The sequence below is a fragment of the Schistocerca nitens genome, chromosome 1, assembly GCF_023898315.1.
Source record: "Schistocerca nitens isolate TAMUIC-IGC-003100 chromosome 1, iqSchNite1.1, whole genome shotgun sequence".
In the NCBI taxonomy this organism is placed as follows: domain Eukaryota; kingdom Metazoa; phylum Arthropoda; class Insecta; order Orthoptera; family Acrididae; genus Schistocerca; species Schistocerca nitens.
In genome coordinates, this window is record NC_064614.1 from 444,406,187 (window position 1) to 444,421,731 (window position 15,545).

The window sequence follows — 15,545 nt, forward strand, 5'->3', positions numbered from 1 at the left end:
TCTCCATGAATTTTAATACCTACTCCGAATTTTTCTTTTGTTTCCTTTACTGCTTGCTCAATATACAGATTGAATAACATCGGGGAGAGGCTACAACCCTGTCTCACTCCTTTCCCAACCACTGCTTCCCTTTCATGCCCCTCGACTCTTATAACTGCCATCTGGTTTCTGTACAAATTGTAAATAGCCTTTCGTTCCTTGTATTTTAGCCCTGCCACCTTCAGAATTTGAAAGAGAGTATTCCAGTTAACGTTGTCAAAAGCTTTCTCTAAGTCTACAAATGCTAGAAACGTAGGTTTGCCTTTTCTTAATCTTTCTTCTAAGATAAGTCGTAAGGTTAGTATTGCCTCACGTGTTCCAACATTTCTACGGAATCCAAACTGATCTTCCCCGAGGTCCGCTTCTACCAGTTTTTCCATTCGTCTGTAAAGAATTTGCGTTAGTATTTTGCAGCTGTGACTTATTAAACTGATAGTTCGGTAATTTTCACATCTGTCAACACCTGCTTTCTTTAGGATTGGAATTATTATATTCTTCTTGAAGTCTGTGGGTATTTCGCCTGTCTCATACATCTTGCTCACCAGATGGTAGAGTTTTGTCATGACTGGCTCTCCCAAGGCCATCAGTAGTTCTAATGGAATGTTGTCTTCTCTCGGGGCCTTGTTTCGACTCAGGTCTTTCAGTGCTCTGTCAAACTCTTCACACAGTATCGTATCTCCCATTTCATCTTCATCTACATCCTCTTCCATTTCCATAATATTGTCCTCAAGTACATCGCCCTTTTATAAACCCTCTATATACTCCTTCCACCTTTCTGCCTTCCCTTCTTTGCTTAGAACTGGGTTGCCATCTGAGCTCTTGATATTCATACAAGTGGTTCTCTTCTCTCCAAAGGTCTCTTAAATTTTCCTGTAGGCAGTATCTGTCTTATCCCTAGTGAGACAAGCCTCTTCATCTTTACATTTGTTACCCAAGGATTTCTATTGGCCCTCGTCTTTTTACCTACTTGATCCTCTGCTGCCTTCACTACTTCATCCCTCAGAGCTACCCATTCTTCTTCTACTGTATTTCTTTCCCCCATTCCTGTAAATTCTTCCCTTATGCTCTCCCTGAAACACTCTACAACCTCTGGTTCTTTCAGTTTATCCAGGTCCCATCTCCTTAAATTCCCACCTTTTTGCAGTTTCTTCAGTTTCAATCTGCAGTTCATAACCAATAGATTGTGGTCAGAATCCACATCTGCCCCTGGAAATGTCTTACAATTTAAAACCTGGTTCCTAAATATCTGTCTTACCATTATATAATCTATCTGATGCCTTTTAGTATCTCCAGGATTCTTCCAGGTATACAACCTTCTTTTATGATTCTTGAACCAAGTATTAGCTATGATTAAGTTATGCTCTGTGCAAAATTCTACAAGGCGGCTTCCTCTTTCATTTCTTCCCCCCAATCCATATTCACCTACTATGTTTCCTTCTCTCCCTTTTCCTACTGACGAATTCCAGTCACCCATGACTATTAAATTTTCGTCTCCCTTCACTACCTGAATAATTTTTTTTATCTCGTCATACATTTCATCTATTTCTTCATCATCTGCAGAGCTAGTTGGCATATAAACTTGTACTACTGTAGTAGGCATGGGCTTTGTGTCTATCTTGGCCACAATAATGCGTTCACTATGCTGTTTGTAGTAGCTAACCCGCACTCCTATTTTTTTATTCATTATTAAACCTACTCCTGCATTACCCCTATTTGATTTTGTATTTATAACCCTGTATTCACCTGACCAAAAGTCTTGTTCCTCCTGCCACCAAACTTCACTAATTCCCACTATATCTAACTTTAACCTTTCCATTTCCCTTTTTAAATTTTCTAACCTACCTGCCCGATTAAGGGATCTGACATTCCACGCTCTGATCAGTAGAATGCCAGTTTTCTTTCTCCTGATAATGACGTCCTCTTGAGTGGTCCCCGCCCGGAGATCCGAATGGGGGACTATTTTACCTCCGGAATATTTTACCCAAGAGGACGCCATCATCATTTAATCATACAGTAAAGCTGCATGTCCTCGGGAAAAATTACGGCTGTAGTTTCCCTTTGCTTTCAGCCGTTCGCAGAACCAGCAAAGCAAGGCCGTTTTTGTTAATGTTACAAGGCCAGATCAGTCAATCATCCAGACTGTTGCCCCTGCAACTACTGAAAAGGCTGCTGCCCCTCTTCAGGAGCCACATGTCTGGCCTCTCAACAGATACCCCTCCGTTGTGGTTGCACCTACGGTATGGCCATCTGTATCGCTGAAGGCATGCAAGCCTCCCCACCAACGGCAAGGTCCATGGTTCATGGGGGAAGCTTTTATAGAATACTGCCTTTGAATTCACTCTAGGGCAGTAAAGCACATCTTGTAAGTCAAATTCAGCTAGCAAAGAGTCACCTTTTCTTGCATTTTCTTTCTTAATGTTCTTAAATTCCGTTGCCATTTCTTTCCTTTTCAAATACTCTTCCTGTTCCCTTTTAAAAACTTTGTTTTCCTTTTCCTTGACCAAAAGGTGTGAAAACTTTATACATTTCACACATATATTTTCGTGGACTGTGGAATATTGCTTTAAATTCCTTTGTGGTTATCTTCCTATACAGCCATAATTTTTTGACTGTCTTTCCTTCCTCATAGTATTGTTTTTAATACAACTTGTACATTATCTTAATACTCGTATCAGCAGGTAAATAATCTGCTGTGCATTCTTTCCTCTTGTAATGAGAAGGAAGGGTAGGAAAATTCTTAATGTGTTTCCTTACAGCCTCCTTACTTTCTTCTGGTCTCTTTATACCTGGCTCATGACATCCTCTTCACTCTTTCTCAGTTACATGATGTTCATCCCTCCTTTTTTTTCAGTAGTATTTCTTGCAAAGGTTTCAGAAATGTCAAATGCCTTGAGAAGAAACTGCATACACACTTGAATCTTATCAGATCCCTTTATTAGATAGAATTTCTTGGTCCTCTTCCTTCATGAGTTATCCGATTTTGTCCTCACAGCTTGTTTCTCTTCTTCTTCCACTAACTTTGCCTTTGTAGCTCAACTGATCCAAGATCCCAGTAGGCTCTATGCATCTGTGTCTGTGTTGCTCAGTAAACTTACTGCTTGCTGTATTGTCATGGACAATTAGAGCAATCTTTTGGCTTCAAGTTTCTTGCAGGAACTTCAGAATTCTTATTAGAAATATATGTCCTATCATGCTGTTGATTGATTTCTTTTCCAATCCTCTTTAACGGTTACCCTTTTTTGTTTTTGTTTTTGTTTTGTTAATATTCTCGATACCAGCATTTTTATCTGCAATTTACTCATCCTGATTGTGATGATTTACTTGTGCACTAGTTGCATCTTCAGCAGTTTTTGTGACAACATTCTTTACAAGGGACTTCCATGTTCAACACTGCTGACTGTAACAATAACATGACAGTTGTTCAGTAATTGTTTGGCTACTCACCAGAATCTGTAGTGTTGTTCGGTTCATAGGATCATCATCTGTACATGAACCAAAGATGTCCTGAGCATCTCCACATCATATTCTTCTTCAGCTATGATTATTATTATTACTATTATTATTATTATTATTATTATTATTATTATTATTATTATACTACTTAGTACTGAAATATATACACTAAGAACAGATTCTAATACTTAAAAGATTCAATTAAATTCTGTTCCTTCTCCAGGCACATTTTCACCATCCTTCTTCCTCTGGACTCCATAGTGCTCCTACTTGCATGTGAATCCATTCACAACTGAAACAATATTTGTCTTCCTTGCTAGGAAGTAGCATTTCATTGCTGTCACAGAGCGATGGCAACAATGCGTCTAAAGAGAAGTAGCGGGAAAAGCAACTTCTATTAGTCCTGTTAGGACCAGAGAAATGTAAGAGCCGTTCCCTTTTGCAAATTAACACTGCATCCTGTGATTTAAAAATGGATCAGCTTTTCCGTTTCTCTGATCCTTACTATTTTTCGTAAAATGTAGATATGTTGACAACTGAAACAGAAACTACATAAGATAGAGTTACGCTTGTTTGATCATAACATAGGCCTTGATTCTGCGTACCTTATGGTACTAACAAATCAAAAGTGGCAAAAATATGGTTAGGTCTGTCTGATCCTCAATGGGCAAATTCAGTGTTAGAAATGGGAAACCATGGCTTCTTAATGCAGCCAGCGAGTATAGTGGTACTATCTGCAACTGTAACAAGCTGGCTGTGCATGAACAATTTGCAATCGTACAAAGCATGTTACTATAGAACAGCATTAAAATGCAGTGAGCATTCAGACTCATAGAGACAGTATAAGTAATCAGACAACTGCCTGTGAACAATGTACACCGATACAAAGTCAGTTCCTTTACATAATCACACAAACACAGTGTACTGCCAAATTCGTGAACACTGTCTTATCAGCTCACAATCTGCTAATGGTAACTAGAAAGTTGTGATACAAGCACACCAAATCAATTTCCACTGCCAGAATTCACTCCTTATGCCCCATTTAGTTACACACTATAATCCCCACCATAAATTCAGGCTTCACTGCCTCCGGAATCCACAATATAACAGGCTTGTGATTGCTCAGTATGTGTAGCTGGCCCCCTAAACAAACTGCATTCACAACTTGCAACAACGGTCATCCAGGACTTCTTTTCCTTGTTGCTTCATGCACTGCCCACTTTTGTCTCTCAACTGTGGCCAGATAAATACTTTTGCAGCCAAGGAGAGTAGACCACAAGGCATGAGTAAGTATAGCCAACCAGTAGTGCCAACCAAGACAATATTGCCAAGCACATTTGCAACAACTATATTAATAATGGTTAGGATTGTGTTAAGAAGTAGTAAAAGTCTCACTTGTAAAAAATATGCAGTTTCTTTCTACATAAATTTGTCTCTTTGATTATTAAATATCCCTTGTTCTTTTTGACTGTGCAACTATGCATTTACTACTCAAGTTCAGTGGTAGGGAACATAGCTTTGAAGGAAATCCTTCAGTTCCTCTAAAACTGCTCTTTGCTGCAGTACATTTGTAGGGTCTCACTTCTGAACTCTACTATCCACATTTAAAAAGTTTATCTGATACACCCCACAGTACATCTTGTAAAAGAAGCACACTAGAAATAATGCATAAAATAATTGTTAATAATTTTAGTTATTACTTTAATGCTGGTACCTAAATACATTAGGCAAACAGAATTTCAGTTATTTATATTCCTCCTGGAACAAATGTCACAAATACCTAAAATTTGTTACTCAATTTTCTATTAAAGTGTCTTTCTATTTAGTACCATGTGCAAGTCAAGATTCAGTCCAAGTGCCAAGTTAACAGGGTTGGACGCTTATGACTTTGTTTGGGAATGTATTTCTAACTTTGTAAAGTGGATGAACTTTAAATACACTGTGATTACAAATATTTGTCTTCAATGGAAGTTACACAGTATGAGCTTTACAAACATAAGCAGGAACCTATGAAAGGACACCAGCACCACTCTTTTTGTTCTTACTAATTGTGGGTATAATTTTAGAAAAATATTGGAACTCATGAAAAGTAAAACGTGACTGTTGTATAATTATTTCTTGTATAATTTCTTTGCAGTAGTAACTTATTTTACTAAGGCAATTGATATTGTATTTATGATACATACATTTCCCAGTGTGCTACACAGGGTTACTGTAAATGATTCATTTGTTTTCAGTGTTCTATATTTTCCACAGTATTACATGTACAAATATGACTGTTGCATGAATAGAACTGTAAACTCGCGAAGTTTGCATTGTGGTCACCAGTTGGTATGGCAAGTGCAGCTCCGTAAAAAATAGTGACAAAGCAAGAAAAGAGTTTGTGTGTCTAAGAATAGGTGAAATATTTATCTGTTACAACACTGCAGCATGCATTCAGAAGGAATTAAAAAAGAAAGTTGCCCTGTAAACAGAGCACTGTGCACTGGTATTGACAATTTAGAGATTCTTGTTGTCTCTGTAAACAGAAAAGTGCCTGTTAACCAAGTGTGCCAGATGCAAGCATGTAGAGGGTGAGAGAAAGTTTTGTCAAAAAACTGGCCATTATTACATGGCTCTCTCTTTAGCTGGCAATGAATCATTTAATACTGCTTCTTATGACACTGCAGACTTCCCTTCCTTGACTGCATCCTGGGAGTTTGGCCAGGCTCGCTGACTTGGGATGAAACACTTTCCCCTTTACCTGGCCTGCACTAGGACTGACAGGGACAATTTCACTACCACCAAGCTGTTACTTTTTGTGTAAGATATCGAAAACAAGTTTGATAAAGTGGAACCTCTCACTAAGATTTGGTGTGGTTCACTGTTGATCAAAACTGCTTCTGCCACCTAATCTATGGCCCTTCATGCTTGGGGAGGGGGACGAGTGACTTGGAATATGGTTCAGGGGGTGATTTATCCTAGGGACCTCATCCTTCAAACTGATGAGGCACTGGGCCAGTTCGGAATGATGGGGCATTCATTTTGTGTGGCACGTTCAGAAAGGTTGTAAGGACAATTCCATCAATACTGGCTTCTTTACTCTGGCATTTGAGTGAGATCTGTCCCAGAGAAGGTAAAGCTTGTTTGTTATCGGTTGTTATCAGTGTTATATGAAGTTATATGCCACTTGTGAGATGTTTTTGGTGTTTGCATTTCGATACATATTTCCACTTTATGGAGAAACATCTTTGTAATGAATGTCGACACCAACTCCATGAGGGGAGCCCGTGTTCCGGCACCTGTGTGTTGATAGTCATAAGCATCACTCTCCACATTCAGCAGACTGCATGGTTTATAAGAAGGAAAGAAGATATAGGAGTATAAGTAAAACTATGCATTAATTACTCAAGTTCAGTGGTAGGGAACATAGCTTTGAAGGAACTCCTTCAGTTTCTCTAAAACTGCTCTTTGCTACAGTACATTGGTAGGGTCTCACTTCTGAACTCTACTGTCCACATTTAAAAAGTTTATCTGATACACCCCATAGTACGTCTTGTGAAAGAACCACACTAGAAATAATGCATAAAATAATTATTAATAATTTTAGTTATTACTTTAATGCTGGTACATAAACCTGTTACATTGGCTACTGATGCAGCATATATATGGATCACGATAACCCTTTCTACATGAACTAAGGCCTAAAGATGGTGCATTGAAGTGCCAGAAATTGTAGCTACACAATAAATAAGATCATAAGGATGGCTGTAGGTGTTTCATTTTCTTACTATGCCAAATTTGTTTGTTGTCCCAACTCGATTCATTTTCACTGACGATAATGAGGCATGAAGATTTTAATGCTTTTCTTCTTCTTCTTCTTCTTCTTCTCCTCCTCCTCCTCCTCCTCCTCCTCCCCCTCCCCCTCCCCCCCCCCTCCTCCCCCGTTCTGTCGTAATGATTAGTTACTTTTGTAGAATTTCATTATTCTGGCCACATACATCTGCCATTATGGTGTTGTGCAACAGACACAAGAAACAAAGTAAACTGTCAATAATGTTTTTGCATGAATTTTTTATTTAATAAGACTGTGTAGAACAAGAAGTATTACTGTTAGCTTTCCACAGAAGCATAGCAAGACTAGAAGTCAGGTGAATTTTGTTTCATCCAATGGCTACCCCGCCTCCCCCAAACAAGTAACTGATATTGAATTTTCTCAACTAGAACTATCTCTTTCAAGAAGTTAAGGGGAAGAAAAGACAACCAAAAACATGGGAAGACATATGAGATTTCATATGAAAGCTAATACTCTTAGAAATGGTCATTTACAATACTCAAGGTAAATGGAAATAATTGTTCAGAATCAATTACTCAAATCCAGACTTTTTGCTGCACATAGGTGAAAAGTTTGTATTTTTCAGTTGTTGTATTTCTGTAGACTTCCACACCCCGGAGAAAATGCTTAGTAGAACTGTCATTTTTGTACTGTGAATTTGCACATGTTTCAAAGGAAAACTGTTTCAGGTCGACTCGGTGAAGAGCTCTTTGTTTGACTCGGCAGAGAGTCAATCAACAGAGGTAGAGGACTTGAAACGACGTCTAAGCATTGCTCTGTGTGATGTCAGTATTGCAGAAAAAGAGCTTCTCAAACTACGGCAAAACAAAGTAGAAATTGCTGCACTTGAAAATAAGGTAAAAAGATTGGGAAATCTGCAGTGTTAATAACCATTTTGATTTAATGAAAATGATCCATGATTATTAACAAGATTGTAAAGTGTAAGCAGTGATTTGAATTTTGATTTTTCACATACCCACAGCTTGTTAGAAATTTTGTTTTCCAAAAAGAACATTGTTTTACAGTGAAATATTTCTTTGCTGATGCATGAAGATAACACCCAGCATTTTATTGCATGGTAAGCACAGAATAATAGGTTCTGTGTTCACAACTTTTACTTTGTGCTTGAATTTTCTGCGTAGTGTATGAAATAACACAGTATCCGTGCAGTGTTTTTTTTAAACCCTCTGTTTTTGACTTGGAGTGCACTAATCAATGTGTTCAACTAGCTGTGCCAAAATATTCCTTCCAGACACATGGAAATGTTGAGTAGTTTGTGTGAACTGATTTGTGGCCATACAACTGAATTGAATTTTTGTTGCTTGGTGGTGCTGATTAGCAAGAGGTACACACATTCAGAGTACCAGGTAGAAGGACTGGTGGCACGCATAAACACGCCCAGAGCGAACTTTCACAACATTTTCATTTGTTTTTGAGGTGGGCTGCACCTTGGTTCATCTTCAAATGATTTGCGGCCATTTTTAAATCTGTTGAACCAGACAAAAACATTTGACTGGCTCATATAGTTATCTCCAAAAGCTGTTTTCATTAGTTCGTAAGCCTCAGAAGCTGATTTCCTGGTTTTAAAACAAAATTTCACACAAACTCTTTGCTCCGTTTTTACATCCATTTTCACGCAGACAGAATCCAGCAACAAGCCCTAACAGAACCGCACTCAGCCAGCTGCCACAACGAACTGAATAAATGGAAATGCAGTTTCCTGTCAGAGGGTGTTCAAGGACAAAGCAATGACTCTCCCCCCACCCTCCATGTACCTGCCCGCCAAACCAGTAAGCAGTAGCGGATCCATTCTTTAAACTGTCCAATCACACCTTGTATATTCCAGTCAACATTGTCAGAAGCTTGCTCTAAAACTACAAATGTTATAAACATAGGTTTACTTTCTTTTAACCTGCTTTTAAGAAAAATTGGAGTGTCAGTATTGTCTTGCATGTAACTTAATTTCTCTGGAACCCAAAACAGGTCTTTCCTGAGGTTGCCTCCTACCAGTTGGTCCATTGCTCTGTACATAATCTGTGTTAGTGTTTTGCAACCATAATTTTTAAACTGATAGTTTTGTAATATTCACAACTGCTTTGTTTGGAATTTGAATTATTACATTCTTCGTGAAGTATGAGAGTAAATATTCACAACTGTATGCACCCGCTTTGTTTGTAATTTGAATTATTACATTCTTCCTGAAGTATGAGGGTATTTCACATGCCTCCTATATCTTGCACCTTGCACATGAAGTGGAATAATTGCTGGCTCCCCCAACGATTTAAAAAATCCTGAGGGAATGTTGTCTGCTCAGGGGGCCTTATTTTGGCTTAGGTTTTAGAGAGTTCTGTCAAATTTTTCTTGCAGTATCATATATCCATCTAATTTTCATCTTGATCCTCTTCCCTGCTATAATATTCTCTTGAAGTTCACCTCTCTTGTTGAGGCTCTCTCAAATTCCTTCTAGCTTTCCCTTCTTTGCTTAGCACTGGCTTACCATCTTAGCTTTTGACATTCATACAGTTGCTTCTCTTTTCTCCACCAGTCTCTTCAATCTTCATATAGGTGGTACCTATATTTCTCCCTAGTTATACATGCATTTACAGTCTTATGTTTCTCCTCTAGCCTTTCTTCCTTGGCTATTTTGCTTTTATGGCCAGTCTTGTTTTTATACATATGTATTCCCTTTTATCTGGTTCATTTGCTGCATTTTAATATTTTCTCCATTCAACAATTAAATTTAATATCTCTGGCATTATTCAAGGACTTCTACTAGGCCTTGCCTTTTACATATGTCATCCTCTGCTGCCTTTGCTATTTCATCTCTCAGAGCTATCCATCATCTTCTATTGCATTCCTTTTGACTGTTGCAGTCCAATGTTGCCTGATGCTCCCTCTGAAACTCTCTAACAACCTGTGGTTTATTCAGTTTATCCAGATCCCATCTGCTTAATTTCCTACCTTTTTAAGTTTTGACTTGCAGGTCATAACCAATAAATTATGGTTCACATCTGTCAGTGGTTAGCACACTGGACTCATATTTGGGAGGACAATGGTTCAATCCCGCGTCCGGCCACCCTGATTTAGGTTTTCCGTGATTTCCCTAAATCGCTCCAGGCATATGCCGAGATGGTTCCTTTGAAAAGGCACGGCTGACATCCTTCCCTAATCTGATGAGACTGATGACCTCGCTGTCTGGTCTCCTCCCCCAAACAACCCCAACCCTCATATCTGCCCTTGAAAATGTTTTACAGTCTAAAACCAATTTTGAAATCTGTTCCTTGCCATTATACACCATCAGAATGCACAACGGACATGAATGGATGTAGGTGATAAGACAGGATACCTATGTACACGTCACCTGTCAGAGTTGTGTCTAGACGCATCAGGGGTCCCGAAAATCCCCACTTCATCACTACCACAGAGATACTGTGTCCCATTGGTCATGTGCTGGCTATAAAATCACGTTCAAACTCTGTTAAATCTTGATAACCCGCCAGTGTAGCAGCAGTAACTGATCTAACAACTGCGTCAGACACATGTTGTCTTACATAGGCATTGCTGACCACAGCACCATATTATGCCTGTTTACGTATATCTGTATTTGAATATGCATGCCTATAGCAAGTTTCTTTGACACTTCATGTATAGTCAGTCTGAAACCTTGCAGTGTCTTCAGGTCACTTCCACATGTACAACCTTCTTACATGATTCTTAAACCAAAAAGCTAGTAATTAAAAGTTCCTTAAATGTTTGTGTTTCAGGTAAAAGATTTAATGAGTTCTTTGGAGAAAACTGAACACCAGTTAGAAATTAGGACAAGAGAAGCAGAGGAATTGGAAAGACTCAAAGAAAGGTAAGAATGGATGCTGAAATCATAATGAGTCACCATTGTATCTTTGTTTTTAAACTAGAGATAAAACTACAAAACTAGATATTTAGAATCTTTTAGACTGAGTGCATTTAATGTACTTTCTTCATTATTCCCTATTTAAATCTCAAACGTAAGTTGTATGTTTTTCTTCTTGAAGACTTTTGGAAGTTAAGTGGTATAGGTAAGTCATTAAGGCAGATGTTTAAATACATAGCCAGATACATTTCCCATTTTTAAAAAATGTCAAATCCGAGACAAATTTAATGATTAATTTGAAAACATTTCTCATGATTTCAATGGAAAGAAACAGCAGAGATCTGGTTTTGTTACATCAGAGGTAATCAGTTATTAAAATTCTTACACCCATATTTTTGTTTCCTGAGTTGACCCTGTTTTCTCTCTCAGTTTTCATCATGTCGTTGTATTTAAAGTGAGCAGCTGCATTTTTGGTTTCCAAATGTGTTTCACTCTTGAGTGGTTATTAGTTTTCAAGCTTTAGATTTGTCCTAAAATCCTACATATTCCCATTTGAAATGTAGTATTATACATACAAATCACTGATGTATTTGTCTGGTACACATTAGTTGCAATGTTGGTCGTTGATAGCCAGCATTCTCACCATACTACACATAGCTGTGAATGTCATGTAAGTGGGGGAAAAAAATTACTACAGGGTGAGGCAAATAAAAGTGGCCTGGAGAACAGAGTTACAGGGCACAAAGAAACACATCAGAGGAAACCTGACTGTAGCAGATGTTTAAATTGACCCCCATTCGTCTCCTGGCACTTTTGGGCCCTGGTCAGCAAGTTGCCGAAGGCAGATTGATGGTGAACTGCTGAAATTCCTGCAAACTCATCTGAAATGTTCTGATGCAGTTCTTGAAGACTATGAGGGTTGTTGCAATATGCCTTAGACTTGAGGGCTGCCCACACAAAGTAATAGCACACAGTCATACCAGGAGACCTGGGTGGCCAGCTAGGGAGGTGACCAGGCTGACTTCTGCTAACAACTCTGTCAGGCATGAAGAGTGTGTAAATGTGCTCCAAGGTTCACCCAGCTGTATTGGCAGTTGCTCCATCCTGTTGGAAGTAACTGTAGGTCTTTTCCTCGTCCGTTAATACTGCCACTTATCTGGGCCTCTTTTATTTGCCCCACTCTGTGTAATATTTTCATGAACATATAACAGTGTAGCTTTTTATGTCAGTGGTAAAAATGCCAAACTATGAGTCCAAAGGTCTTGGTTTCAGTCTGTGGCCAGTCCTGGAATTTTTGTCTGTCACTTTCATTTCTTTCATTTCTGGCAAATGCTTGTTTATGTGAAAAATGCTGAACTGCACTGTGGTCCAAAACCTACAATAAACTGAAAATTTCTCTGTAATTGGGTGGGTAAGTAAGTTTAAAGGTTGGAGGAAGGCAACAGTGCACCGTCTAGAGGAACCGTGCCTAGTGAACGAGTGCAAGTGAAGGACTGCATTGTTCAAATCACCCTTTGAGTTTGATGACAGCTTTACAAACATTTAACAAATATCAGTAATATGGGAACATAAAATAGCCTCAGTGTTAGAATGAATGTGATGATGGTGTCTTGTTACATAGTTCAAATCTTAGCGACATTTTGTGGCTATGTCTGCCACAGCCCTTGACAGAAATTCTAAGATAGTTGTCTACTTTCATTTTGAGAATCATTTTTTCCCCTTAATAACCTAGCAGAATAGTGACATTGCTACAGAGTATTTAGTTTTCCTGCTGATAAGCGAGTTTCTCTTATAAGAATGAATCAGTTCAGAAATTAAGAGTACTTATAGTAGTAATTTGTATGTTATCCTTATTGCTTGTAGTTTTTGTTCTGTAATTTAAAATAAATGACCAAGTTTCAGTAACCTGTGACTGATTGCAGACAATCTTGTAGGTGGGGCAACCACAGCTATGGGTAGTCATCTTGGGTATTGGTAAATGGCTTCAGCTGTATTTAGTCCTTTATTATTGGATCACTATTGGTTTTGTGGCACTAAAAGCCACATTTTCAGGTGAACATATAATTAAAACACTAGAGCTGAAAAGCTCAGGACTTTGTATGCAACATTCATTGTCCACCAGAACAAAAAACTGCTAAAGGCAGTATGTCATAGAATAAAACAGCCAGGTTTCAATATAGTGTCCATATGCAATCCCAAACAGGGGATGCGACCGCATGCTGATTGTTTGCCACTGAGAACATAAGTCTCTCATCTTGTTCTCCCTCTTAAATGTTTGTATCTTCTTTAATCACTGTTTCCAAACCAATGTTCAGTTGTGTCCAACATAATGATTTTCCTTTCTTATTTCATTGTAAGACAGTGGCTGAAACATTGGATTTTTTTTAATCTTTTATATCTTTAAACAGTAATAAAATTGTTTCCTGTGCTAAGAGAGACAGCTACAGGTATCCTAATGTACTGAATCTATCCAGCAGATAGCATAAATTATTTGCTCAGTTTCACATTACACGAAGTTTTGAAGTACGCAGTTGATCGTACCTTTTGCGTGGTTTTTGCTCATATAAAAATACTTGGCAAAATATATGTAGAAGAAGAATAATATTGTGATGTGGCTTTTTGAGCTTACTATGAATGAGAGAGCATTTAGCGATGAGAGTAGGTAAGGACAATTCTTCCTGTAAGCTGTAATGTAAACTGCAATGATTAAAGTTAGTGGTAAGGAAGGAAGTTACGTGTGACTGAAAGGTTTATAGTGATTTTATTGATTCCCTGCACTCTTTGTCAGACAGATCTGATTCAAGGTCTTCAAAGTACTTAGCACACAATGTTAACTTAAAATATTTTTAATTTTTTTTCAGTGATAATCTTATTTCTAAACATGTTAGAATGAAAAATACCAAATGCAACTCCACTAACAAAAGACTCATTGCGACCCTCATAGAAACAAGTTTCAGCAGAAGAAAAGAAGGCATTCCTTATACAGTACTGAACATGCTGTGAAATTCAGAAAATTCCAGCTCAGGTTTTTGCATGTGGCATTAGGTTTTTCTGTCACACCTGAAGAGACTTGCATAAATCAGGTGATCTAGCAGAAAAGTACTCGCCAGGAAAACCGAGCGAGGTGGCGCAGTGGTTAGCACACATGACTCGCGCGTGGGAGGATGATGGTTCAAACCCGTGTCTGGCCATCCTGATTTGGATTTTCTGTGATTTCCCTAAATCGCTTCAGGCAAATGCCGGGATGGTTCCTTTGAAAGGGCATGGCCAACTTCCTTCCCCATTCTTCCCTAATCCAGTGATACCGATGACATTGCTGTTTGGTCCCCTCCCCCCAAATCAACAAACCAATCACCAGGAAACTGAAAGTCTGCGGGATCAACTCCTGGTCGGACAAGAGATGTTTCAGTGTGCCTTTTAACTTAGGATTCAAGTCTCAATAATGTGGAGATTTGCCAGAAACATCACATGGTGTGGATTCAATGTTAGATTCTAGGTCCATTTCCCCAATTGTATAACTGTGGTAGGTTATAGGGACATGCAAGTTGACAAAATTGTGTCCAATTGAAAGACTTTCACTAGGCCATTGAACTACATGAAATTGTTGTTATATCTGACAGAAGAAATATGTTTGTAGTTAACAACACAGTAGTTTGAAAGGTGGGATTCAATAAAAATTACTATAATCTGAAGAAACCTGCCAAGTGAAGCATTCAAATTTTTTGTCTGTGCAATTCACAGAATATTACAGTGTTTCTTTACATTCAGTATTCTGGCTAGATAACACCTGAACATGTTATTCATGATTATTTTCCATTAATGTCACAAATAGTGTTTCATTTGGTGCAAGTTCTGCAAGTGCACACAGATGGCCATATTAACTGGCAAGTTCTACATGAGCTCTCAGCTTTTTTAGGGTTTGCGTAAAATATGAATCCATAGAATGGGGCAGTTATGCAGTCAAGGAAAATTTTCAAAGTGATTGAAAAAACAAGAAATTAGAGCAATATATGGAATGAGTCTTTTACATTGCAGTGGATTAAACACTGTTGTAAAACATCTTGCACACTCAAACTTTGTACCAGACCAGGAATCAAGAAAATGACTCCTTTTCATGAGCAATGCTCTTACTGGGTTCCAAGTTTGAGTTCTGATCTGGCATGCAACTTCTTGCAATATTGTATAAGAAACAGCAAAAGAATGGTACATCTTTCTTCTAGAAAAAGAGCTCATCAATAAAGGACTCTCGTCACTTTTTACTGATAGAGGATGAATAGGAGGATGTATTTTATAATCTTAATTGAAAACAAATTGTGAAGGATTGAATAATTTCTACGAAAAGAAATGAAAATGGTGTAAACAGGAAAACCATTTTCTGCTGTGAGACAT

General features: G+C 38.3%; 1 protein-coding gene across 4 annotated transcripts in view; it reads left to right on the forward strand.

Annotated features, from left to right (window-relative positions):
* LOC126251517 (protein outspread) overlaps positions 1–15,545 on the forward strand; it is a 794,443-nt gene that overhangs the window by 727,523 nt on the left and 51,375 nt on the right. For all 4 annotated transcript variants that reach the window (XM_049952001.1, XM_049952029.1, XM_049952011.1 and 1 more), the window contains exons 14-15: positions 7,996–8,163; positions 11,071–11,162. In XM_049952001.1, coding sequence (XP_049807958.1) covers positions 7,996–8,163; positions 11,071–11,162 — 260 coding nt within the window. The remainder of the gene's footprint in view (positions 1–7,995; positions 8,164–11,070; positions 11,163–15,545) is intronic.